General features: G+C 57.9%; 1 protein-coding gene across 1 annotated transcript in view; it reads left to right on the top strand.

Moving 5' to 3' along the window:
- Nucleotides 1-27,284, top strand: part of bnipl (BCL2 interacting protein like) — a 138,031-nt gene that overhangs the window by 64,545 nt on the left and 46,202 nt on the right. Inside the window, exons 2-3 of the mRNA XM_072490485.1 lie at nt 17,063-17,206; nt 19,717-19,787. Of these exons, the coding sequence (XP_072346586.1) occupies nt 17,063-17,206; nt 19,717-19,787 (215 nt within the window). The remainder of the gene's footprint in view (nt 1-17,062; nt 17,207-19,716; nt 19,788-27,284) is intronic.

The raw sequence follows: 27,284 nt of genomic DNA, 5'->3' as shown, positions 1-27,284 counted from the left end.
CCTGAATGATGTAAACAGCTCTCAGTCTGTTCTGTGTCACAGTGAGAGAGACAGCCCTTTATATTTCAGAAGACGAAGGCAGAACACTGCCTGTACAAGACTGTGTTCTCTGCCCAGCTCGCTGGGTCAGGCACTTAACGTTAATTGAAACCGAGATCGGTAAGTGACGTTCGAAAAATTGGTTTGCAGTGCAGTTTGGGAACAGTAACTTCTACATTGTCCGTGTGGAGTTTGCACATTCTCCCTGTGTTTGCATGGGTTTTCACCCTCACAGCCAAAGATGTGCAGGGTAGGTGGATTGGCCATGCTAAATTGCCCCTTAATTGGAATTTTTTAAAATTATAAAACAACCTCATTTCGTAATTCCTTCAGGAGCATTTAGGCTGCTGCATTAAAGGCGTCAAGTTACTTGTTTATTTTTTAAAGGAACGATATATTGTGAACTTAAATATCTCTGCATTATTTGTGTGTGTGTTGGTTCCTGTCTGCTGTCTCCCTCCTCTTTAAGTACCATTTCCACCAAGTTCTCCCCCTCACACTTAACCCTAAAGGTCGGTCAGTCGAGCCCACTGCCTGTTGCATTGTCGACATTCCCAGAGTTCCTGAACCGCTGCCACAACAGCAGTAACGTGTTCAAACATGTCTTGTGGAGGACAAGAGACTTCATGTCTTCTGTAGAGGATACCTATTAGTGGAATAACACATTAATTAACACACGTACACGCACACCTCTGACACACACGCACACCCTGACACGTGCATGCCTCTGACATACACATCTGACATACATATTTTTGACACAAGTGTTTACCTCTGACACATGCGCACTCCTTTGACACCGCGCGCAATCCTTTGAGACACGTGCACTCCTTTGACACACGTGCACACGTGCACTCCTTTGACACGCGTGCGCTCCTTTGACACGCGTGCGCTCCTTTGACACGCGTGCACCTCCTTTGACACGCGTGCGCTCCTTTGACACGCGTGCGCTCCTTTGACACGCGTGCACTCCTTTGACACGCGTGCACTCCTTTGACACGCGTGCACTCCTTTGACACGCGTGCACTCCTTTGACACGCGTGCACTCCTTTGACACGCGTGCACTCCTTTGACACGCGTGCACTCCTTTGACACGCGTGCACTCCTTTGACACCGCGCGCACTTTTGACGCGCGCGCGCACCTTTGACACACGCGCGCACTCTTTGACACGCGCGCATCTTTGACACGCGCGCACCTTTGACACGCGCGGACCTTTGACACGCGCGGACCTTTGACACGCGCGCATCTTTGACACACGCGCGCACCTTTGACACGCGCGCATCTTTGACACCGCGCGCACCTTTGACACGCGCGCACCTTTGACACGCGCGGACCTTTGACACGCGCGCGCACCTTTGACACGCGCGCGCACCTTTGACACGCGCCGCGCACCTTTGACACGCGCGCGCTCCTTTGGCACGCGCGCGCTCCTTTGGCACGCGCGCGCTCCTTTGGCACGCGCGCGCTCCTTTGGCACGCGCGCGCACCTTTGACACGCGCGCGCTCCTTGGCACGCGCGCGCACCTTTGGCACGCGCGGCGCACCTTTGGCACACGCGCGCACAGACATGCCCCTAACACACCTGAGCGGCACACTTGCGCTTGTGCGCACACACACCTGCCACACACACACACACCCACCCACCCTGACACACACACACCCTGACACACACACACCCTGACACACACACACCCTGACACACACACACCTGACACACACACACCCTGACACACACACACCCTGACACACACACACCCTGACACACACACACCCTGACGCACACACCCTGACACACACACCCTGGCTCACACACCCTGACACACACACCCTGACACACACACACACACCCTGACCACACATGCAACTTGCGATATGCAGACTCACACGCCTCACTGTGCACAGCCCTGACACACTCATCCGTCACACCCTGATCTACATGTGCACACACGTACACGCCTCTGTAGGAAGGTTGCGCACTCGTGTTCCACTCCGTAAAGTTGAGCATAGCTTCGAGGCTTTGCACCCCGTGCCAGAGCTGAGGGAGCACCGCACGGGGGAGGGAGGCGGGGGGGGGGGGGGGGGGAGGGGGGGGAGGGGGGGGGGGGGGGTGGGGGGGGGGGGGAGGGGGAGGGGAGGGGGAGCGCCGTCTTTTGGTTGTGACGTAACTCCTGCCGCTCTGGGTGGATGGACACCGCTCGCGCGGCCCCGTCGGCGTGCTGTCCGGGCCTGATACCGAACCCGCACCGACACCTGGAAGCTGACAATCCGGGTCGTCCTGGCATTGCTGCTTGTAGGATCCTGCTGCCTTTCTGACATCGCGCCAAGCGCTTCGAGACGCTGAGGCTGTGGACAAGAGGAACAGCGATGGACAAGACACCCTGGATTGGATTTGTTTATTGTCACGTGTACCGAGGTACAGTGAAAAGTATTTTTCTGCGAGCAGCTCAACAGATCATTAAGTACATGGGAAGAAAAGGGAATAAAAGAAAATACATAATAGGGCAACACAACATATACAATGTAACTACATAAGCACCAGGCATCGGGTGAAGCAGACAGGGTGTAGTGTTAATGAGGTCAGTCCATAAGAGGGTCGTTTAGGAGTCTGGTGACAGCGGGGAAGGAGCTGTTTTTGAGTCTGTTCGTGCGTGTTCTCAGACTTCTGTATCTCCCGCCCGATGGAAGAAGTTGGAAGAGTGAGTAAGCCGGGTGGGAGGGGGTCTTTGATTATGCTGCCCGCTTTCCCCAGGCAGTGAGAGGTGTAGATGGAGTCAATGGATGGGAGGCAGGTTCGTGTGATGGACTGGGCGGTGTTCACGACTCTCTGAAGTTTCTTGCGGTCCTGGGCCGAGCAGTTGCCATACCCAGGCTGTGATGCAGCCCGATAGGATGCTTTCTATGGTGCATCTGTAAAAGTTGGTCAGGGTTAATGTGGACATGCCGAATTTCCTTAGTTTCCTGAGGGAGTATGGGCGCTGTTGTGCTTTCTTGGTGGTAGCGTCGACGTGAGTGGACCAGGACAGATTTTTGGAGATGTGCACCCCTAGGAATTTGAAGCTGCTAACTGTGTCTGGACATCCGGTGGGCCGGTCAGAGGTTCAGCCGGTCCGGCGCCTTGTTCGTCCTCTGGGATCGACTAAGTGGAGCCGGCGATGTTGGTGCTGACCTGGTCGAAGTTGACTCCGGGAGCGTGCCGAAATCCTCTTCATCAACGGGGGTGGGCAGGGGGAGGACGGACGGTCCTAGGGGGGGTGACGGGGGCGGAGGGGGTGGTGTGGGGGCGGAACCTGCTGGTGCCAGGTCCCTGAGGGAGACGGTATCCTGGCGGCCGTCGGGGAACGCCACGTAGGCGTACTGGGGGTTTGCGTGGAGCAGGTGCACCCTTTCCACCAACGGGTCCGCCTTGAGGAGCCGCACATGTTTACGGAGAAGCAGGGTTCCCGGAGCTGTGCGCCAAGTTGGGAGCGATATCCCGGATGTGGACTTCCTGGGGAAGGCAAAAAGTCGTTCATGCGGTGTACTGTTAGTAGCAGTGCAAAGTAATGAGCGAATGGAATGTAGTGCATCAGGGAGAACCTCTTGCCAGCGGGAGCCGGGAGATTTCTGGACCCTCGGGCCAGATGGACGGCCCTCCACACCGTCCCTTTCTAACTGCCCATTTCACCGGGGGTTGTAGCTCGTCGTTCTGCTAGAGGCGATACCCCTGCTGAGCAGGAACTGACGTAGCTCATCACTCATGAATGAGGATCCCCTGTCACTGTGGATGTAGGCGGGGAAGCCAAACAGGGTGAAGATAGAATCAAGGGCTTTAATGACGGTGGCAGACGTCATGTCGGGCATGGGATGGCTAAGGGAAAACGGTGTATTCATCGATCACACTGAGGAAATACGTGTGTCGGTTGGAGGAGGGGAGGGGGCCTTTGAAATCCACGCTGAGGCGTTCAAAGGGGCGGGAGGCCTTCACCAATTGCGCGCGGGTCCGGCCGGTAGAAGTGCGGCTTGCACTCCGCACAGACCTGGCAGTCCCTGGTGATTGTCCTTTCTTCCTCGACGGAGTAGGGCAGATTTTGTGCCTTAATGAAGTGGTACAAACCGAGTGACTCCCGGGTGACAAAGGCTGTCGTACAGGGTCCGGAGTTGGTCTACCTGTGCGCTGGTACATGTACCTCGGGATAGGGCGTCTGGGGGCTCGTTGAATTTACCGGGGCGATACTCAATCTCGTAGTTATAGGTGGAGAGCTCGATTCTCCACCGCAAGATTTGTCATTTTTGATCTTGCCCGCTGCGTGTTGTTGAACATGAAGGCTACCGACCGTTGGTCAGTGAGGAGAGTGAATCTCCTGCCGGCCAGGTAATGCCCCAATGCCGCACAGCCTCAACGATAGACTGGCCTCCTTTTCGACGGATGAGTGCCAAATTTCGGAGACATGGAGGGTGCTGGAAAAGAATGCCACTGGCCTGCCTGCCTGGTTGAGGGTGGCGGCAAGGGCGACGTCCGATGCGTCGCTTTCTACTTGGAAAGGAAGTGTTTCGTCTACAGCGTGCATTCCAGCTTTGGCAATATCAGCTCTGATCCGGGCGAAGGCCTGTTGGGCCTCGGCCGTCAGGGGAAACTGGGTGGACTGTATGAGTGGGCGGGCCTTGTCTGCATAGTTTGGGACCCACTGAGCATAATACGAGAAGAACCCCAGGCAGCGTTTGAGGGCCTTGGGGCAGTGGGAGAGGGGAAGCTCCATGAGGGGGCGTATGCGGTCGGGATCGGGCCCCAGAACTCCGTTCTGGACCACGTAGCCGAGGATGGCTAAGCGGTTTGTACGGAACACACACTTCTCCTTGTTATATAGGAGGTTGAGGAGAGTGGTGGTGCGGAGAAATTTAGCGAGGTTGGCGTCGTGGTCCTGCTGGTCATGGCCGCAGATGGTCACATTGTCTAGGTACGGGAAGGTGGCCCGCAAGCCGTACCGGTCGACCATTCGGTCCATCTCCTTTTGGAAGACCGAAACCCCATTGGTGCGCCGAAGGGGACCCTAAGGAAGTGATATAGCCGGCCGTCTGCCTCGAAGGCGGTGTATGGCCGGTCCGATTTACGGATGGGGGAGCTGGTGGTAAGCGGATTTCAGGTCCACCGTTGAGAAGACCCGGTACTGTGCAATCTGGTTAACCATGTCAGATATGCGTGGGAGGGGGTACGCGTCGAGCTGCGTGTACCTGTTGATGGTCTGGCTGTAGTCCACAACCATTCGATTTTTCTCCCCAGACTTAACCACTACCACTTGAGCTCTCCAGGGGCTGTTGCTGGCCTCTGACTCCCTCCAGAAGCAACCGCTGGACCTCTGACCTGATGAAGGCCTTATCCTGGGTGCTGTACCGTCTGCTCCTGGTGGCGACGGGTTTGCAATCTGGAGTTAGGTTGGCAAAGAGGGAAGGAGGGGTGGTAAGGGTCCACCGAATTTAAGGGTGAGGCTCTGGAGGTTGCAATGAAAATCCAGGCCAAGGATAAGTGCAGAGGTTAGGGAGGACGTAGAGGCGAAAACCGTGGAACTCTACGCCTTGGACTGTGAGCGTGACCGTGCAGTACCCCCGGATCGCTACGCGATGGGATCCGGAGGCCAGGGAGATACTTTGATTGGTAGGATGTACCTTAAGGAGCAGCGCCTTACCGTATTTGGATGTTCAAAGCTTTCGGTGCTCCCGGAGTGCAGTAGGCAGGAGGTCACATGGCCGTTGACTTTCACGCTGGTGGATGCGTTGGTCAGAGTGTGGGGTCTGGATTGGTCGATTACCATAGATGCGAGTCGTGGGTGATCGTCGGGTAGTGAGGCGGCCGCTGCGACGGGTCCTGAAACGCCGCTGGTCTCCGTGTGCTGGGGGGTGGACAAGATGGCGGCGCCCGGAGGTCCTGGGGGGTCACAAAATGGCGGCGCCCATTGAACACACGTTGCGGGGGTGGAGCAAGATGGCGGCGCCCATGAAACGCACGTGTTGTGCAGGGGAGGAGATGGCGGCGCCCATTGCTCGCACGTGGCCTGGGGAGGATAGCGGCGCCCATTGTCCATGACCGGGGGGGGGGGGGGGGGGGCGCTGCCGCTGAGCGGGCCTGGCACACCGCTGCGTAGTCGCCCTTCTTCCCGCAGGCCTTACGAAGGGCAGCGCGGGCCAGGCAGCGTTGGCGGGGGGTGTCTGTGTTGGCCACAAAAGTAGCATCGGGGCCCCCTGGAGATCACCGGCTGGCGCGTAGCACAGGCTTACTGGGTGGGTAGTGCCCCCGCTGGGGCGGCTGCCTGTGGGGCCCATGAAGCGTAGGAGGAGTGGGCCGCGCGGTTCGGGGCGTAGGACTGTACATTGCGCAGGGCGACTGTCATGGAAAACGCAAGTGTTTTAGTCTCTGCGAGGTCGCGCAAGGCCCCTTCTTGGGGCCGCTTCCTGATAACATCGGACCCAATCCCAGTTACAAAAGCATCCCTCATAAGGAGATCTGAGTGCTCCTTAGCTGTAACATCCTGGCAGTCGCAGTCCCGAACTAGTGGGATCAGGGCCCTCCAGAAGTCCTCGATTGACTCACCCGTTAGTTGAGTACGCGTTGCGAGCGCGTGTCTGGGGAAGAGCGGTGTTCGTCTTCTGCTCATAACTCTCTTTGAGTCGAGTCATAGCGTCAGCGTAATCGGGCGCATCCTGGATCAGCGGGAAGATTTTAGAGCTGAGTCTGGAGTACAAGATTTGAATCTTCTGGGCCTCTGGAACAGGGGTCGGCCCCGCGTTGATATACGCTTCAAAACAAGCTCGCCAGTGCTGGAAGTCCTTTCTGGCGGTCGCTTGCGTGTGGATCCAGCTGCAGGCGAACTGGTTTAATCCGGAGGTCCATCTTCTGAATCTGATACTAATAAATTGAGGCTCGATCAATTTGGCTGGAGACGAAGTTGAATCCAAACTGAGGCTTTATTAGTATCTGAAGTGTGGCCTCCTACAGCAGCTGACGAAATGGCTGCGAGCTGGAGGCCACGCATATTTATAACCCGCCTGCTGGGCGGAGCTAGCATGCAGGGGCCCAGGTGAACCTGTAGTGCAGGTTCTACCGTACAACCCTTAATATAGGAACACCGTGGTTTCCCACTCTAACCATCTCCACCTCGGCCCCGTTGATGCTGACAGTGGTGTGGACAGTACTTTGCTTCCTGAAGTCAGTGACCAGCTCTTTAGTTTTGCTGGCATTGAGGGAGAGATTGTTGTCGCTGCACCACTCCACTAGGTTCTCAATCTCCCTCCTGTACTCTGGGCATGATGTTCTGAATTCTTCCGACACTCCGCCCCTCTGAGTGAAACCGTTTGTCCTCCTCTCAGTCCAACGCCTTAATTCTCGTTCCTTTCTTTTGTTGAAGAGCAGATAGGCCTGCGATGGAGGCGGTTACAGCGAAGGTTCACCAGATTGGTCCCAGGGACGAGGGAGGGGGGGGGGGGGTTTGTCTACAATGGGATGTTGAGGTAAATTAGGCCTTATTTCTTTTGGAGTTTCTTTTTTTTTTTTAATAACTTTTATTGGGGTTTTCACAAAATATCAACAACAGAATGAAAAAGGAACCCAATAGAATTAAATACAGAACAAAGTAAAACACCCTCGTGCCCCTATACATAAATAATAAATTAACACCCCGAATTAACACAAAGCAAACGTATATACACCCCCTCAGATCCCCCATCGTAGACAAACAATAATAAAATAGAACCCCCCCTCCCCCGGGTTGCTACTGCTGCTGACCATTGTCTACCGTTCTGCCAGGAAGTCCAAGAACGGTTGCCACGGCCTAAAGAACCCTTGTACCGATCCCTTTCAGGCGAATTTCACCCCCTCCAATTTAATGAACCCTGCCATATCGCTGATCCAGGATTCCACGCTTGGGGCCTCGCATCTTTCCACTGACGAAGAATCCTTCGCCGGGCTACCAGGGACGCAAAGGCCAGAATTCCGGCCTCTTTCGCCTCCTGCACTCCCGGCTCCTCTGCCACCCCAAATATTGCGAGCCCCCAGCCCGGCTTGACCCTGGATCCTACCACCCTCGACCCCCGACACCATCCTCGCTAAGCCCTTCCAAAACTCCTCCAGCGCTGGGCATGCCCAGAACATATGGGTGTGATTTGCTGGGCTCCCTGAGCACCTAACACACCTGTCCTCTCTCTTTCCTCCCCCCCCCCCCCCCCCAAAGAACCGGCTCATCCTTGTCCCGGTCATGTGTGCCCTGTGCAGCACCTTAAACTGTATGAGGCTGAGCCTCACGCACGAAGAGGAAGAGTCACCCTCCCAAGGGCATCTGCCCACGTCCCCTCTTCGATCTCCTCTCCCAACTCCTCCTCCCACTTACCTTTCAGCTCCTCCACCGAGGCCTCCTCCTCCTCCTGCGTCACCTGGTAAGTTTCCGAGATCTTCCCCACTCCCGCCCACCCCCCCGAGAGCACCCTGTCCTGTACTCTGTGTGGCAGTAGCCTGCGGGAATTCCACCACCTGCCGTCTGGCAAACGCCCTTACCTGTAAGTACCTGAAGGTGTTCCCCAGGGGGAGCCCGTACTTCTCCTCCAACTCAGCCAAGCTCGCGAACTTCCCGTCCACAAACAGGTCCCCCAACCTTATCCCTGCCCTGTGCCACCCTGAAAATCCTCCGTCTATTCTCCCTGGGACAAACCGTGGTTCCCCCGTATTGGGGTCCACGCCGAGGCCCAAATTCCCCCCTATGCCGCCTCCACTGCCCCCAGATTTTGAGGGTGGCTGCCACCACCAGGCTCGTGGTATACCTCATTGGAGGAGCGGCAGCGGCGCCGTTGCCAGTGCCTCCAGACTCGTACCCTCACAAGACGCCGTCTCCAGCCTCTCCCATGCAGCCCCCTCCATCACCCACTTGCTCACCATCGCCGCATTGGCGGCCCAGTAGTATCCACAGAGGTTGGGCAGTGCCAGCCCCCCCCCCCCATCCCTACTCCGCTCCAGGATCACCCTTCTCACCCTTGGAGTCCCTCGCGCCCACAACAAACCCCGTTATGCTCCTGTTGACCCGCCTAAAGAAGGCCTTCGGGATAAACATGGGGAGGCACTGAAACAGGAACAGAAACCTTGGAGCACCGTCATCTTAACTGACTGCACCCTACCCGCTAGGGACAGCGGCAGTGCGTCCCACCTCTTGAACTCCTCCTCCATTTGCTCCACCAGCCTCATGAAATTAAGTCTATACAGGGCCCCCCAGCTCCTGGCCACTTGGACCCCCAAATACCTGAAGCTCCTCTCCGCCCTTTTTAGTGGGAGCTCGCCAATCCCCCTCTCCTGGTCCCTGGGTGAACCACGAACAGCTCGCTCTTCCCCATGTTGAGCTTGTACCCTGAGAAATCCCCGAACTCCCTGAGGATCCTCATTACCTCCGGCATTCCCCCAACCGGGTCCGCCACATACAGCAGCAAGTCGTCCGCATAGAACGACACCCTATGCTCCTCCCCACCCCGCACCAACCCCCTTCAGTTCCTCGACTCCCTCAGTGCCATAGCCAGGGGTTCAATCGCCAGTGCGAAGAGCAGCGGGGACAGGGGACACCCCTGCCTCGACCCTCGATGCATCCGAAAGTACTCAGACCTCTTGTTCGTGGCCACACTTGCCATCGGGACCTCGTACAACAGCCTAACCCACCTGACAAACCCTCCCCAAATCCGAACCTCTTCAGCACCTCCCACAACTCTACCCTATCGAAGGCCTTCTCAGCGTCCATCGCCACCAATATCTCCGCCTCCTCTTTTCTCGCCGGCATCATAACGTTCAGGAGCCTCCGCACATTCGCGTTCAACTGCCTCACCTTCACGAACCCCGTCTGGCCTTCGTGACGATCTGCGGCACACAGTCCTCAATTCTCGTGGCTAAGACCTTCGCCAGCACCTTGGCATCTACATTTAACAACAAAATCGGCCTGTAAGACCCACACTGCAGGGGATCCTTGTCCCGCTTCAGGATCAAGGAGATCAGTGCCCGGGACATCGTCGGGGGCTAATCCCCCCCCTCCCTTGACTCATTGAAGGTCCGAACTAGCAACGGGCCCAACAGGTCCACATATTTCTTGTAGAATTCGACCGGGAAACCGTCCGGCCCCGGTACCTTCCCGTCTGCATGCTCCCTATCCCTTTGGCCAGCTCCTCCAGCCCAATCGGGGCCCCCAATCCCGCCACCAGTCCCTCCTCCACCTTCGGAAACCTCAATTGGTCCAGAAAGCGGCCCATCCCTCCCTCCGTGGGGGCTCGGACCGGTACAATTCCTCAAAAAAGTCCCTGAAGACCCCACTCCGCACCACACTCCCTCCCTTATCTCCCCGATCTCCCTAGCTGCGTCCCGCTTCCGAAGCTGATGCGCCAGCATCTGACTTGCCTTTTCCCCATACTCATAAATCGCCCCTGGGCCTTCCTCCACTGCACCTCTGCCTTCCTGGTGGTCAACTGGTCGAATTCAGCCTGGAGGCTACGCTTCTTCCTCAACAGTCCGTCCTCCGGCACCTCCGCATACCTCCTGTCTACCCTCACCATCTCCCCACCAGCCTCTCCCTGTCCCTCTGCTCTCTCCTCTCCTTGTGGGCCCTAATGGAGATCAGCTCTCCCTAACCACCGCCTTAAGCGCCTCCCATACCATCCCCACTCGGACCTCCCCGTTATCGTTGGCCTCCAGGTACCTCTCTATGCTTCCTCGGACCCGCTCACTCACCTCCTCGTCCGCCAACAGCCCCACCTCCAAGCGCCACAACGGGCGCTGGTCCCTCTCCTCCCCCAGCTCTAGGTCTACCCAATGCGGGGCGTGATCCGAAATGGCTATCGCCGAGTACTCGGTATCCTCTACTCTCGCTACCCATTACGTACCTGCCGCCATTGTCTGTCACAATGCTCGACGCCTCGAATGACACCCTCTTTCCCACCAAGATCGCCCCCGATTTTTGGCATCCAACCCCGAATGAAATACCTGACCTACCACCCCTTCCTCAATCTTACCTGGTCTGCCACTTTCAGGGGCGTCTCCTGGAGCATGACCACATCCGCCTTCAGCCCCTTCAGTTGTGCGAACACCCGGGCCCGCTTGACCGGCCCGTTTCAGTCCCCTTACATTCCAGGTTATCAGCCGGATCGGGGGGTTACCCGCCCCCCCCCCCCCCTTGACTAGCCGTAACCCCTCCTCGGCCAGCCACGCGCCCGCACTCCACGCCCGGCCCGTTCCCCCCCGGCGGCAGACACCCGTCCCAACCCCCTCTACTCGCTCCAGCTCCCCTTGACCATAGCAGCAGCAACCCGGTTACACCCCCCCCCCACCCCCCCCCACCCCAGCTAGGACCCCTCCTAGCTGCTTTACTCCCCCCATTGCACTCCCGCAAGTCAGCTGACTCCTGCTGACCCCGGCCACTCCCGCCTCTCCTTCGACTCCTCCCCTTGTGGGACATCCCTTCCTCCTCCATTACCCATCCGCAGGCTCTCCGCCTCCCCCTTCGATCCCAGCGTGGGAAACAACCTTCGCTTCCCCACCCCAGCCCCGCCCCCTCCAGCCTTCAGCGCGGGAAAAAGCCCGCGCTTTCCACCTGCCCGGCCCCCGCCACCTTTGACGCAGCTCCTTTTACAGGCCCAGTCCCCTCACCCCCGACTCGGGCCTCCCCCTCCCCCGCGGGGCCCCCCCTACCGGCCATCCACCCCTGCTCCATTTACTTACCCCCCTCCAAGAGTCCACCCGGCAGACCCAACCAAAACCGTGCCCAACCCGCCCTAATCACCCTCACCGAACCAAAAAGAAATAAGAGCAAAGAACCCCCCTTCAAAGTGTAACACCCCAACAGCAATCCCCGACCACCCATCCTGACCCTCAGTTTGTGTCCAGCTTCTCGGCCTGGACAAAGGCCCACGCCTCCTCCGGAGACTCAAAATAATGGTGCCAGTCCTTGTAGGTAACCCACAGTCGCGCCGGCTGCAACATGACAAACTTCACCCCCTTCCTGTGCAGCACCACCTTCGCCCGATTGTACCCGGCCCTCCTCTTCGCCACCTCCGCACTCCAGTCCTGATATATCCGAACCTCCGCGTTCTCCCCACCTGCTGCTCCTCTCTTTCTTGGCCCACCTGAGCACACTCCCGATCGACGAACCGATGAAACCGCACCAGCACTGCCCGCGGAATCCGCAAATTCTTCCGCCTCGACCGATTCTCGATCTCCTCGAACCGTTCCTGCCATTTATTGTGGAGCGCCTCGTGCGCCTCCACCTTTACCGCAAGGCCTAAGATCTCGTCCTCGTTGTCGGAGACCTTTTGTCGGATCTCGCGGATCGCCGCCGCCTGGGTCTCCAGCAGCTTGTCGATAGAAGCCTTCATCGGCTCCAGCAGGTCCGCTTTGATCTCCCTGAAGCAGCGCTGGATGACCTCCTGCTGCTCCTCCGCCCACTGCCTCCACGCTGCCTGGTCCCCGCCCGCCGCCATTTTGCTCTTCTTCCCTCGCACCTTCTTTGGGTCCTCCACCACTTTTTTAGTCGCCCCGCTCCTGGTCCAAGCCATACACTGTCAGGGGAATGTTGCAGTCTTCTTCCCACACCGGGAAACGTCAAAGAAATTCCGTTGGGGGCCCTGAAAAGAGCCCAAAAGTCCGTTTTAAGCGGGAGCTGCCGAACGTGCGACTTAGCTCCGCATAGCCGCAACCGGAAGTCCTCTTCTGGAGTTTCGAGGAACGGGAGGCGGTCCCCTTGAAATGTTTCTGAATGGGGTTTTAATAGGGTTGACGCTAGCCCGGCGAACCATGCCCAAATGTTTTGGTCGTGCCCGGCACTGGATGGGTTCTGGAGGGGAGTTGCGAGGACTATATCTAAGGTGGTGAAAGTCCGGGTCAAGCAAGTTGGGGACTGGCACTATTTGGAGTGGCGGATGAGCCGGGAGTGCAGGAGGCGAAAGAGGCCGGCATCCTGGCCTTTGCGTCCCTAGTAGCCCGGCGAAGGATCTTGTTAATGTGGAAGGAGGCGAAGCCCCCCAGCCTGGATAAACGACATGGCTGGGTTCATAAAGTTGGAGAGGATTAAGTTCGCCTTGAGAGGGTCTGCGCAGGGTTCTACAGGCGGTGGCAACCGTTCCTAGACTATCTCGCGGAGCGTTAGAGGAAGGTCGGTCAGCAGCAGCAGCAACCCGGGGGGGGGGGGAAGTTTTTTTTTCTGGGGGGCATCTGAGCAAGAAAATACATGAATGATCCGGAAAACTGATATGTACAGGAGGAATCCAATGTACAAAGTTCTGTATCATATTGACTTGCCAAGTTCAAGTCTTGCTATGCGAGCTTTCTTTCTTTTTTGTTACGGGGGGGGGGGGGGGTTGTTTGTATGGTTGAAAATTGTTGTTAAAAAATTAATAAATATACTTAAAAAATAAAAAATAGGGTTGACGCTGAGAGATGGGTAACGGCGGCCATTTTAGGAAGGAAATCTGCCGCCTTACCCGGTCTGGTACGTGATTCAAAGTGGTCAACTCTTAACTCCCCCCCCCCCCCCCCCCTGCCTTTCGTTCTCTTCCCCCCCCCACCCCCGTAACCCTCCCCCCTCATTGTTTCTCTTCCCAAAAAATCATCTAAGGAGCTCTAAAAAGCCTCGATTGAACCAGCCCCTCCCGTTGCAGTTGCCTCTTTTGCGAATCACTTTAAATCTGTGCCCCTCTTGTCCTTGACCTTCTTAAACGTAGGAGCGGTGTCTCCCCGTCTTCTCTGTCCAGCCCCCTCGTGATTTCGAACGCATCTCATCCAATCTCCCCTTAGCCGCCTTCTCTTCCAGGGGAACCGTCCCAACCTCTCCGCAGTCAAATGAAAGACTTGATGAAGAAATGGTGCTGTTATTCTTAGCGGGCGGACAGGGTGATTTGGAAGGATAACAATTTTCCGCAATGATTGTTTTTAAAAAAAAAAAATAGATTTCCTTTAATTAACGGCCAAAACTTTTAAAACCCAGCCTCCCCCACCCTGGACTCCCGCATTTCCTGCTCTGTAACTGCTGTACATTCAAAGAGTAAATTCTAAATAATGAACGCACTCCATTAAACATGGCAGCAGTTGTCCGTTAAACCTCTTCTTTCTATCGCTCTAAGCTGGCTTTTAGTTTAATTCTTCTGCACTGTAAACAAGCTTGGGCCTGTGAGTGTTTGTTTAAGAGGGCGAGATCATTCTTTAACTCCTTTGCTGCCTGGTATTTGACCCTTGAAAATGCATCCAGCTGACGGCTTGGAGAGCATTCAGCCCGACGTTTCCTAGCCCTCTTTCTCCCCCCCCCCTTCTTATTCCTCTTTCTCCCCCCCCCCCTTCTTATTCCTCTCCCACCCCCCCCCCCCCCACCCTCCTTCAATGCAATCTGCTACTCACCACGACCACTCCCCCTGGCAGCGAGTTCCACATTCTCCCCACTCTCCCAATCCCCGATTGGTTGTATTGGGGACGATCTAGGGCCCCCCCCACCTACGTTCTGGTTTCTTCTCCCCGCCCCCACCCCTCCCCCTCCCTACAAGTGGGCGCATGAGTATTGCTCAACAAAGAGGCATTTTTCCTTTTTGTCGAAGCTTTCCGCCTTGCACTCATCAGGGCAGTTTGCAAGAATCCCAATGTCGGGGGGAAACAACAATTTATACCAGGTGAAGAGAGTGCTGATTGGCTGGCAAGTGGGCTCTGATTGCCAGTGGCATTGCCACGGAGAATCCACCAGTTGATGTCGACTGACAGTTAACAGCCAAGCATTGTTTGAAATTTAAACCACGCAGGCACCTTGACTCTGATTGAGAGTCAAGACATTGCCGTGAAGAATGGGCCAGTGAATGGCTGACACTTATTTTGTTTAGCTGAAACAGGTGCAATGTGTATACATGTTCTTTCTGTCTGCAGTCTTGTGCCAGTTTCAGCTAAGAAAAACGAGTGATCGGGCAGCATGGTGGCACTGCGGCCTCACGCTGCAGAGGTCCCAGGTTCGATCCCGGCTCTGGGTCACTCTCCGTGTCGAGTTTGCACATTCTCCCCGTGTCTGCGTGGGTTTTGCCCCCACAACCAAAAGATGTGCCGGGTAGGTGGATTGGCCGCGCTAAATTGCCCCTTAATTGGAAAAATGAATTGGGTATTCTAAATTTAAGAGAAAAAGAAGAAAAACGAGTGACGGACATTCACTAGTTCAGTCCTCAGGATGTTGCTTTGACCAATCAGAGTCAAGCTGCCTGGTTCAAATTTCAAACCATGCTCGGCAGTTAACTGTCAGTCAGCATCAACTGGTACATTCTCCCTGCCAACGTCTCCCTGACAATTGGTATTTTTGCGGACTGCCCTGTTGAGTGCAAGATAAGAAACTTTGATTTTTTTTTTTTAAAGTCTCGTTTCTTTCCGCGACGCTCCAGCTCCAAATGACTATAAATGGAAATGTCTTCTATCTTTATGTCCCCTCTATCAAAACCTTTTTGTAACGTCAAAGATCGATAGCTCAGCCTTCTCTTTTCTACCGATGCATAGCCCCGGTCGGTTTGGTCTCTCCTGATTAGCTTGGAGCTTGTGGAGAAGCAAATGTTGACTCTGAATCCATTATCTGAGGTTGCCAACACTACCATCTGTACTCAGGCAGCTCATAATGTGCTCCAGATGAAATGAAAACCACTTATTGTCACAAGTAGGCTTCAAATGAAGTTACTGTGAAAAGCCCCTCGTCGCCACATTCGGCGAAGGACAATGCCTTGATAAATATTAACAAGGTGAGGAGGGAGCACAGGATTGAAGAGGGAATTTCTTCCCTCCGAGGGTGGCGAACCTGTGGAATTCTGTACCGCAGAGAGCTGTAGAGGCCGGGTCGTTAAGTATTTTCCAGGCCGAGAGAGAGAGATTTCTAATCCGTGAGGGAACCCAGGGTTACGGGGATAAGGCGGGAAGGTGGCATTGGGGATTATCACATCAAATCAGCTAGAAAGGTGGAGCAGATTCAGCTGGGGCGAAGATGTGTGCGCGAGCAGGCAAAAAAAAAAGGAGTCCTTCGTTTACAGGGTTCTGAGGAATGTGGAGGAACAGCGAGATCTTGGGGTTCATGTCCACAGATCTCTGAAGGTTGCCACTCAAGTGGATAGAGCCGTGAAGAAGGCCTATAGCGTTTATTAACGGGGGGCTTGAGTTTAAGAGCCGCGGGGTTATGCTGCAACTGTACAGGACCCTGGTGAGACCACATTTGGAGTATTGTGTGCAGTTCTGGTCACCTCATTATAGGAGGGATGTGGAAGCATTGGAAAGGGTGCAAAGGAGAGTTACCAGGATGCTGCCTGGTTTGAGGGTGGGTCTTATGAGGAAAGGTTGAGGGAGCGAGGGCTTTTCTCTTTGGAGCGGAGGAGGATGAGAGGCGACTTAATAGAGGTTTATAAGATGATGAGGGGGATAGATAGAGTGGACGTTCAGTGACTATTTCCTCGGGTGGATGTAGCTGTTACAAGGGGGCATAACTATAAGGTTCAGGGTGGGAGATATAGGAGGGATGTCCGAGGTAGGTTCTTTACTCAGAGAGTGGTTAGGGTGTGGAATGGACTGCCTGCTGTGATAGTGGAGCCGGACACTTTAGGAACTTTCAAGCGGTTATTGGATAGGCACATGGAGCACACCCAGAATGACGGGGAGTGGGATAGCTTGATCTTGGTTTCGGACAATGCTCGGCACAACATCGAGGGCCGAAGAGCCTGTTCTGTGCTGTATTGTTCTATGTTCGTTGTCGAACGTCAATGAGGAGCTGCTCTGTACCATGAAGGGTATGCCCGAAACTCGGCTAATCCTTCTGAATGATGATAATCGCTTATTGTCCCCAGTAGGCTTCAAATGAAGTTACTGTGAAAAGCCCCTAGTCGCCACGTTCCGGCGCCTGTTCGGGGAGGCCCGGTACAGGGAATTGAACCCTCGCTGCTGGCCTTGTTCTGCATTGCAAGCCCGCTGTGCTGAACCAGCCCCTGGTTTTTGGCAATGCCGTTTAGTGGCATTAACGTGAGAAACACCATTTGAAATGCCTTTAGTGTCCCCAATTTGGCGGCCGAGCCTCACTGTAACCTTTGCTATTCCAGCCTGCAGAAGGAACAATCGGAGACTCCGAACTCCCCCGGCCTACGGATCGAAGATATGGAACTGCGGGAAGAATGGCAGGATGAGGAGTTCCCAAAGTAAGATCCGGCCTCCCGTACGGTTAAGGGTGGCGTGGGCCCAAAGGGGACATTTTCTTTCACCAGATTTAATGTCAATTCGATTGTGCTAAAATAGATGTTCTCCTGCGAGTGGAGTTAAAGCTAGGTTGGGAGAAAGATCGCACCGGACGCGCCTCTTCTAAAATTCATTTGCGGGGCGTGGGCGTCGCTGGTTACGCCAACATTTATTGCCCATCCCTAGTTGTCCTTCAGAAGGTGGTGGGTGAGCCACCATCTTGTGTGGTGTAGGTACACCCACCGTACTGTTAGGGAGGGAGTTCCGGGATTCCGACCCGGCGACAGTGAAGGAACGGCCGATATATTCCCGAGTCGGGGTGGCGAGTGGCTCGGAGGGGGAACTTGCAGGTGGGGGGTGTTTCCCCCCATGTGTCTGCTGCCCCCCCCCCCTCGTCCTGCTAGATGGTAGAGATGGCGGGTTTGGAAGGTGCTGTCGAAGGCGAGTCGCCGCAGTGCGTCTTGTAGACGGTGCACACGGCTGCCGCTGTGCGTCGGGGGGGTGGGGGGTGGAGGGAGTGAATGTCGGCGGTTAGCGTCTCGATCGAGCGGGGCTGCTTTGTCCTGGATGGTGTCGAGCTTCTCGAGTGTCGTTGGGAGCCGCGCTCGTCCAGGCGAGTGGAGAGTCTCCCATCGCACCCCTGACTTGTGTCCTTGTAGATGTTGGACAGGCTTTGGGAGGGGGGTCAGGAGGTGAGTTTCTCTCCGCAGGATTCCCAGCCTCTGACCTGCTCTGGGAGCCACAGTATTTATACGGCTGGGTCCAGTTCAGTTTCTGATCAATGGTAACCCCCAGGGTGTTGATAGTGGGGGATTCGGCGATGGTAATGCCATTGAATGTCACGGGGAGATGGTTAGATCCTCTCTTGTAGGAGATAGTCATTGCCTGGCATTTGTGTGGGGCGAATGTAACTTGCCTCTGTTCCCTTTAAGTGTAGATGATTAAGGGGGTGACCTTATTGAGGGGCTTAAGGTGAGTGAAGTACTCAGTAGGTTCGGTAGAGAGGTCCTATTGAGGGGGACTGGAGAATCCAGCTCACTATGTTTTCTGGCCAGAAGTTGGAGAATGGAACAAGGGGACAGAACATTCAAATTGGACAGAGGCTAGGAGGAGTTTGAGCTGCCCGGTGGGAATGGGATCCGTTAGCTGCAGGTGGGGGACCTTGTGCGGAGGCAGGAGTTGACCTTTCCGCTCCTACCGCCCAAGGGACCACAGGACAAGGTAGTCTCGAAAACGGGAAGGTATCGGAGATTTGTAAAGAGCTCAAGGAGTGGGAGGGAGCCCCGATAGGGGAGGCGAAGTGGAAGTGGGAGGAAGAGTTGGGTAGGGAGTTGGAGGCTGGGCTGCGGGAGGACGCCCTGAGACGAGTCGGCGTGTCCTCATCCCGTGCCAGGCTGAGTCTGACACAATCTAAGGTGGTCCACAGGGCGCACATGACTGTGGCCCGGACGAGCAGGTCCTTTTGAAGGGGTGGGGGACAGGTGTGGGCGGGAGGTCCCGTGAGTAACGTCCACATGTTTCGGGCATGTCCGAAGCTTGGGGGATTCTGGCAAGCATTTGCCAGATCTTCGGTGTGCCGGAAGACCCGGGAGTCCAGGGGGCGAGAGAGGCTGATATTTTGGCCTCCCCGGTAGCCTGGAGACGGATCTTGCTAACGTGGAAGGACTCTGACCCCCCCCCCCCCCCCCCCCCGGAGTCGGGGGCGTGGGTGAGTGACATGGTTGAGTTTCTCAGGCTTGAGAAAGTTAAGTTCGCCCTGAGGGGTTCGATGCTAGGATTTGCCAGGAGGCCCACTCCCCCCCCCCCCCCCCCCCCGCCCCCCCACCCTACCCCAGAAATGTGATTTAGTCCGATGGTCAAGACTTGTGTTTGATAGATTTTTTTCTCAGTGAAGATATTGAGAGACCGAGGACTGTGGGATGGAGTTACGGTCGTTCAGGTCAGCCAGGGCCTAATTGAACAGGCTCGAGGGCCTGATGGTGACTCCGTGGTAATCAAGAGGCCCAGACTAAAGCCCTGGGGACACGGGTTCAAATCCCCCTCACAGCAGCCGGTAGAATTTAAATTGGACTAATTTGAATTTCCCTGAGTCTGCCGTCCTTACCCCGATCCGACCGACTTGCGACTCCAGAACCACCCCCCACACGCACAGTGACGTGGTTGACTCTTAACTGGAATGGCCCGAGCGAGACGCTCGGTTAAAAGGGGCAATCAAGGATGGTCAACAAAGGCTGAAGAACTTTGAAGAGAAATGCTCCCTGGTTGATAAACAGGAGTGAATTTCCGAACTGGGGAGTGATGGAGACCCAATCGGCGCTGGTCTTAAAAGTTTGAAACCGGCACCCTCCGAAATCGTGGTGCGCAGAGGACCCCGTTCAAATGGGGGAGGTATCCTTTTGCCCCCTACTAAATATAGTGAGCTCCAAATGCCAATGCCTTCATAGCCTGAGGAAATCTATTCTTCAATCTGCAGGCCTCTTCCAGAAGACAGCGATGCCGTGGTGGAGGATGATTTGAACGCCAATACAAATGTCAACAGACCGGGTAATTATTGCACACGTGAAATTTCTACAGCGTGAATATCGGTTACACGCGAGAGAACATAGAACATTCCAGCGCAGTACAGGCCCTTCGGCCCTCGATGTTGCGCCGACCTGTGAAACCACTCTAAAGCCCATCTACACTATTCCCTTATCGTCCATATGTCTATCCAATGACCATTTGAATGCCCTTATTGTTGGCGAGTCCACTACTGTTGCAGGCAGGGCATTCCACGCCCTTACTACTCTCTGAGTAAAGAACCTACCTTGGACATCTGTCCTATATCTATCTCCCCTCAATTTAAAGCCATGTCCCCTCGTGCTAGACATCACCATCCGAGGAAAAAGGCTCACTGTCCACCCTATCCAATCCTCTGATCATCTTGTGTGCCTCAATTAAGTCACCTCTTAACCTTCTTCTCTCTAACGAAAACAGCCTCAAGTCCCTCAGCCTTTCCTCATTAGATCTTCCCTCCATACCAGGCAACATTCTGGTAAATCTCCTCTGCACCCTTTCCAATGCTTCCACATCCTTCCTATAATGCGGTGACCAGAACTGTACGCAATACTCCAAATGCGGCCACACCAGAGTTTTGTACAGCTGGAACATGACCTCATGGCTCCGAAACTCAATCCCTCCACCAATAAAAGCTAACACACCGTACGCCTTCTTAACAACCCTCTCAACCCGAGTGGCAACTTTCAGGGATCTATGTACAAGGGGGCATAGCGGTTAACCCCTCCTGTTCCTTCCGACCAGAAATAGGTGGCCTGTAGTTTAGGCCTCAATTCTTCGCTGCTGGCCCCCGCTGTAAGTAACTACATAGGAAATAGGAGCAGAAGTCAGGCTCTTCGGCCCCTCAAGCCTGCTCCGCCGTCCGATAAGATTGGGGCTCATCTGTTCCGATTTCCACATTCCCCATCACCCCCCCCCCGCCCCCTCCCCCAACCGCGATAACCTTCGATTCCCTCGGCGGCACGGTGGGGTTAGCTCTGTTGCTTCACAGCTCCAGGGACCCAGGTTTGATTCCCGGTTCGATTCCCGGCTCGGGGTCACTGTCTGTGAGGAGTCTGCACTTTCTCCCCCCACCCCCCCCACCCCCCACCCCCCAGTGCCTGCGCGGGTTTCCTTCCGGGTGCTCCGGTTTCCGCCCCACGAGTCCCGAAAGACGCGCTTGTCGGGCGAATTGGACATTCCGAATTCTCCCTCCGTGTAGCCGAACGTGGCGTCGAGGGGCATGTCACAGTAGCTCCATTGCAGTGTTAACGTAAACCTACTCTGTGACAGTAATAAAACTTATTATTATTATTATAATCCCAGTTACTTATCACCAGCTCTCCAGGCATGGTTTGGAGAGTGTTACCAGGATCACAGCTGGTTGGTCAAACTAAAAGCAAGAAATGGCGCTTTTTTCTAACCGAGAGAGGGTTTTTAAGGATTGTATATTTTTATTCTCCTCCTTTTTCACCTTTCCATCAAATATACACCCACCAACAAATCAACAACAACAAATATAATGGCAATGCCCTGGCCACCTTTATCCTTCTAACCCCCAGCAGCCCCCAACATCTGTTTAGCACAGGGCTAAATCGCTGGCTTTGAAAGCAGACCGAGGCAGGCCAGCAGCACGGTTCGATTCCCGTACCGGCCTCCCCGAACAGGCGCCGGAATGTGGCGACTAGGGGCTTTTCACAGTAACTTCATCTGAAGCCTACTCGTGACAATGAGCGGTTTTCATTTCATCTTAAATACAGAACCAGAAAGGAAATAGAATTAAGGATCCACAATCATCCCGTACTTAATCACCAATAATGTGTACATTCCTATCCGCCGCCCCCCCCCCTCCTAATGTTCGATGGCGTCCAATTCTTGAAAGTGCATGACACACTCTTCAATCTGAAGAACTCTTCCATCAGACTATAAGACACAGGAGCAGAATTAGGCCACTCGGCCCATCGAGTCTGCTCCGCCGTTCAATCACGGCTGATGTTTCCTCATCCCCATTCTCCTACCCGCTCCCCTCTCAGCTCAAATTTCACCACCTTGAGCGTCACAAATTCCAGCAGGCCCGAGGCTCAGGGTGGAGAAGCTGACCCCCCCCCCCCCCCCACCGCCTCCCCTGCTCTCCAACAGGTCCCCCCGCCTTCGGACAATCGGCGAGGCGAAGACTAAAAACCTGCTCCCGCCTCCAGCCCAGGCTGGTCTGACACCCTGAATAGGGCTTGTGGGGGCCTAGGTTCGAGCCTCACATGGACCACCCCCGAGATTACCTTAACGACCTCCCTCCAATACCCCTCCAGTTTCAGACAGGACCAGAACATGCTCCTCCCACAGCGCTCACACACATCCTCTATCCCCCTCAAAGAGTCGGCTCACCCCTGCCCTCGCCAGGTGCGCCGTATACTCCACCTTCAGCTGTACCAGCCCCAACCTCGCGCACGCGGTTGAGGCATTCACTCTCCGGAGCACCCTCGCACCGCAGCCCGTTCTCCATCCCCCTCCCCCAAGTCTTCCTCCCACTTTGCCTCAATCCCCTCCAACGGTACCTTGTCCTCCCGCAGAATCATTCCATAGATTGCCGACACCACCCCCTCTCTCCATTCCCCCTGCCGTCAGTACCTCCTCCAGCAATCTGGGAGCCGGCGCTATCGGGAAGCTCTGGACCTCCTTCCTGGCCAAATCTCGGACCTGCATGTATCTAACGAGAGAGAGGGTTTGTTGACTTGTTGGGTGTCGCAGGGTCTCCAGTGGGACACAGCCCAGTGTCCCAGCTGTCCCCTATTCCCCTTTTAGCGACACGATCGATAGATTGAACAAAAATCAGTAAACGACAGGGCGGGTCGATAACCGCTGGTGGGGCACTGTAACTAAACCAAAAACGTGTAAGGAAATGTAATTAATGGAACCAAAATATACTTCTTGGGGGTGATGATGCAACCCAGGCCCCTGCGACGCCTGGCCCCTATTTATAAGTGTTCACAGACAATTAATAGGCGGCACGGTAGCACCGTGGTTAGCACTGTTGCTTCACAGCTCCAGGGTCCCAGGTTCGATTCCCTCTCGGGTCACTGTCTGTGCGGAGTCTGCACGTTCTCCCCGTGTCTGCGTGGGTTTCCTCCGGGTGCTCCGGTTTCCCCCCACAAGTCCCGAAAGACGCGCTTGTTAGGTGAATTGGACGTTCTGAATTCTCCCTCAGTGTACCCGAACGGGCGCTGGAGTGTGGCGACTAGGGGCTTTTCACAGTAACTTCATTGCAGTGTTAATGTAAGCCTGCTTGTGACACTAATAAAGATTATTATTGGGGTTTTTTGTTGCTATTTTATTTGCACTTCAGTCGCACGCTCCTGATTTACAGGCACCTGGAGCGGGGGGGGGGGATCTCTGCCTCTCTCTCACACGCTCTCTGCCTCTGTCTCGTGCTCTCTGCCTCTCTCGCACGCTCTCTGCCTCTCTCTCTCTCACGCATTCTGCCTCTCTCTCTCGTGCTCTCTGCCTCTCTCGCGCTCTCTGTCTCTCGCTCTCGCGCGCTCTCTCTCTTGCTCTGTCTCTCTTGCGTTCTCTGTCTCTCTCTCTCGCTCTCCGTCTCTCTCGCGCTCTATCTCCCTCCCACTCGCTCTCTCGCTCTGTCTCTCCCTCGCGCTCTCTGTCTCTCCCTCGCGCTCTCTGTCTCTCCCTCGCGCTCTCTGTCTCTCCCTCGCGCTCTCTGTCTCTCCCTCGCGCTCTCTGTCTCTCCCTCGCGCTCTCTGTCTCTCCCTCGCGCTCTCTGTCTCTCCCTCGCTCTCTCTGTCTCTCCCTCGCGCTCTCCGTCTCTCCCTCGCGCTCTCCGTCTCTCCCTGGCGCTCTCCGTCTCGCCCTGGCGCTCTCCGTCTCGCCCTGGCGCTCTCCGTCTCGCCCTGGCGCTCTCCGTCTCGCCCTGGCGCTCTCCGTCTCCCCCTGGCGCTCTCCGTCTCCCCCTGGCGCTCTCCGTCTCTCCCTGGCGCTCTCTCTCCGTCTCTCCCGCGCGCGCTCTCTCCGGCTCTCCCGCGCGCGCTCTCTCCGGCTCTCTCGCGCGCGCTCTCCCCGGCTCTCTCGCGCGCGCTCTCCCCGGCTCTCTCGCGCGCGCTCTCCCCGGCTCTCTCGCGCGCGCTCTCCCCGGCTCTCTCGCGCGCGCTCTCCCCGGCTCTCTCGCGCGCGCTCTCCCCGGCTCTCTCGCGCGCGCTCTCCCCGGCTCTCTCGCGCGCGCTCTCCCCGGCTCTCTCGCGCGCGCTCTCCCCGGCTCTCTCGCGCGCGCTCTCCCCGGCTCTCTCGCGCGCGCTCTCCCCGGCTCTCTCGCGCGCGCTCTCCCCGGCTCTCTCGCGCGCGCTCTCCCCGGCTCTCTCGCGCGCGCTCTCCCCGGCTCTCTCGCGCGCGCTCTCCCCGGCTCTCTCGCGCGCGCTCTCCCCGGCTCTCTCGCGCGCGCTCTCCCCGGCTCTCTCGCGCGCGCTCTCCCCGGCTCTCTCGCGCGCGCTCTCCCCGGCTCTCTCGCGCGCGCTCTCCCCCGGCTCTCTCGCGCGCGCTCTCCCCGGCTCTCTCGCGCGCGCTCTCCCCGGCTCTCTCGCGCGCGCTCTCCCCGGCTCTCTCGCGCGCGCTCTCCCCGGCTCTCTCGCGCGCGCTCTCCCCGGCTCTCTCGCGCGCGCTCTCCCCGGCTCTCTCGCGCGCGCTCTCCCCGGCTCTCTCGCGCGCGCTCTCCCCGGCTCTCTCGCGCGCGCTCTCCCCGGCTCTCTCGCGCGCGCTCTCCCCGGCTCTCTCGCGCGCGCTCTCCCCGGCTCTCTCGCGCGCGCGCTCCCCGGCTCTCTCGCGCGCGCGCTCCCCGGCTCTCTCGCGCGCGCGCTCTCCGGCTCTCTCGCGCGCGCTCTCTCCGGCTCTCTCCCGCGCGCTCTCTCCGGCTCTCTCGCGCGCGCTCTCTCCGGCTCTCTCGCGCGCGCTCTCTCCGGCTCTCTCGCGCGCGCTCTCTCCGGCTCTCTCGCGCGCGCTCTCTCCGGCTCTCTCGCGCGCGCTCTCTCCGGCTCTCTCGCGCGCGCTCTCTCCGGCTCTCTCGCGCGCGCTCTCTCCGCCTCTCTCGCGCGCGCTCTCTCCGGCTCTCTCGCGCGCGCTCTCTCCGGCTCTCTCGCGCGCGCTCTCTCCGGCTCTCTCGCGCGCGCTCTCTCCGGCTCTCTCGCGCGCGCTCTCTCCGGCTCTCTCGCGCGCGCTCTCTCCGGCTCTCTCGCGCGCGCTCTCTCCGGCTCTCTCGCGCGCGCTCTCGCACTCCCGCGCGCGCGCGCTCTCGCACTCCCTCGCGCGCGCTCTCGCACTCCCGCGCGCGCGCGCTCTCGCACTCCCTCGCGCGCGCTCTCGCACTCCCTCGCGCGCGCTCTCGCACTCCCTCGCGCGCGCTCTCGCACTCCCTCGCGCGCGCTCTCGCACTCCCTCGCGCGCGCTCTCGCACTCCCTCGCGCGCGCTCTCGCACACCCTCGCGCGCTCTCGCACTCCCGCGCCCGCTCTCTCACTCCCTCGCGCGCTCTCGCACTCCCGCGCGCGCTCTCGCACTCCCGCGCGCGCTCTCGCACTCCCTCGCGCGCGCTCTCGCACTCCCTCGCGCGCGCTCTCGCACTCCCTCGCGCGCGCTCTCGCACTCCCTCGCGCGCGCTCTCGCACTCCCTCGCGCGCGCTCTCGCACTCCCTCGCGCGCGCTCTCGCACTCCCTCGCGCGCGCTCTCGCACTCCCTCGCGCGCGCTCTCGCACTCCCTCGCGCGCGCTCTCGCACTCCCTCGCGCGCGCTCTCGCACTCCCTCGCGCGCGCTCTCGCACTCCCTCGCGCGCGCTCTCGGACTCCCTCGCGCGCGCTCTCGCACTCCCTCGCGCGCGCTCTCGCACTCCCTCGCGAGCGCTCTCGCACTCCCTCGCGCGCGCTCTCGCACTCCCTCGCGCGCGCTCTCGCACTCCCTCGCGCGCGCTCTCGCACTCCCTCGCGCGCGCTCTCGCACTCCCTCGCGCGCGCTCTCGCACTCCCTCGCGCGCGCTCTCGCACTCCCTCGCGCGCGCTCTCGCACTCCCTCGCGCGCGCTCTCGCACTCCCTCGCACTCCCTCGCGCGCTCTCGCACTCCCTCGCGCGCTCTCGCACTCCCTCGCGCGCTCTCGCACTCCCTCGCGCGCTCTCGCACTCCCTCGCGCGCTCTCGCACTCCCTCGCGCGCTCTCGCACTCCCTCGCGCGCATTCGCACTCCCTCGCGCGCCCTCGCGCGCCCTCGCACTCCCTCGCGCGCCGTCTCGCGCGCGCTCTCGCGCCGTCTCGCGCGCCGTCTCGCGCGCCGTCTCGCGCGCGCTCTCGCGCCGTCTCGCGCGCCGTCTCGCGCGCGCTCTCGCGCCGTCTCGCGCCGTCTCGCGCGCGCGCTCTCGCGCCGTCTCGCGCGCGCGCTCTCGCGCCGTCTCGCGCCGTCTCGCGCGCGCGCTCTCGCGCCGTCTCGCGCTCACTCATGCGCGCTCTCGTGCCGTCTCGCGCCGTCTCTCGCACTCTCTCTCGTTCTCGCACTCTCTCTCGCGTTCTCGCACTCTCTCTCGCGTTCTCGCACTCTCTCTCGCGTTCTCGCACTCTCTCTCGCGTTCTCGCACTCTCTCTCGCGTTCTCGCACTCTCTCTCTTGCGTTCTCGCACTCTCTCGCGCGCTATCTCGCACTCTCTCGCGCGCTATCTCGCACTCTCGCGCGCTATCTCGCACTCTCTCGCGCGCTATCTCGCACTCTCTCGCGCGCTATCTCGCACTCTCTCGCGCGCTATCTCGCACTCTCTCGCGCGCTATCTCGCGCGCTATCTCGCACTCTCTCGCGCGCTATCTCGCACTCTCTCGCGCGCTATCTCGCACTCTCTCGCGCGCTATCTCGCACTCTCTCGCGCGCTATCTCGCACTCTCTCGCGCGCTATCTCGCACTCTCTCGCGCGCTATCTCGCACTCTCTCGCGCGCTATCTCGCACTCTCTCGCGCGCTATCTCGCACTCTCTCGCGCGCTATCTCGCACTCTCTCGCGCGCTATCTCGCACTCTCTCGCGCGCTATCTCGCACTCTCTCGCGCGCTATCTCGCACTCTCTCGCGCGCTATCTCGCACTCTCTCGCGCGCTATCTCGCACTCTCTCGCGCGCTATCTCGCACTCTCTCGCACTCTCTCGCGCGCTATCTCGCACTCTCTCGCACTCTCTCGCACTCTCTCGCGCGCTATCTCGCACTCTCTCGCGCGCTATCTCGCACTCTCTCGCGCGCTATCTCGCACTCTCTCGCGCGCTATCTCGCACTCTCTCGCGCGCTATCTCGCACTCTCTCGCGCGCTATCTCGCACTCTCTCTCGCACTCTCTCTCGCACTCTCTCGCGCGCTATCTCGCACTCTCTCGCGCGCTATCTCGCACTCTCTCGCGCGCTATCTCGCACTCTCTCGCGCGCTATCTCGCACTCTCTCGCGCGCTATCTCGCACTCTCTCGCGCGCTATCTCGCGCTATCTCGCACTCTCT

Source organism: Scyliorhinus torazame, chromosome 26 (genome assembly GCF_047496885.1).
Source record: "Scyliorhinus torazame isolate Kashiwa2021f chromosome 26, sScyTor2.1, whole genome shotgun sequence".
Taxonomy (NCBI): domain Eukaryota; kingdom Metazoa; phylum Chordata; class Chondrichthyes; order Carcharhiniformes; family Scyliorhinidae; genus Scyliorhinus; species Scyliorhinus torazame.
The sequence above is the reverse complement of the archived record's forward strand: the minus strand, read 5'-3'. Positions and strand labels throughout refer to the sequence as shown.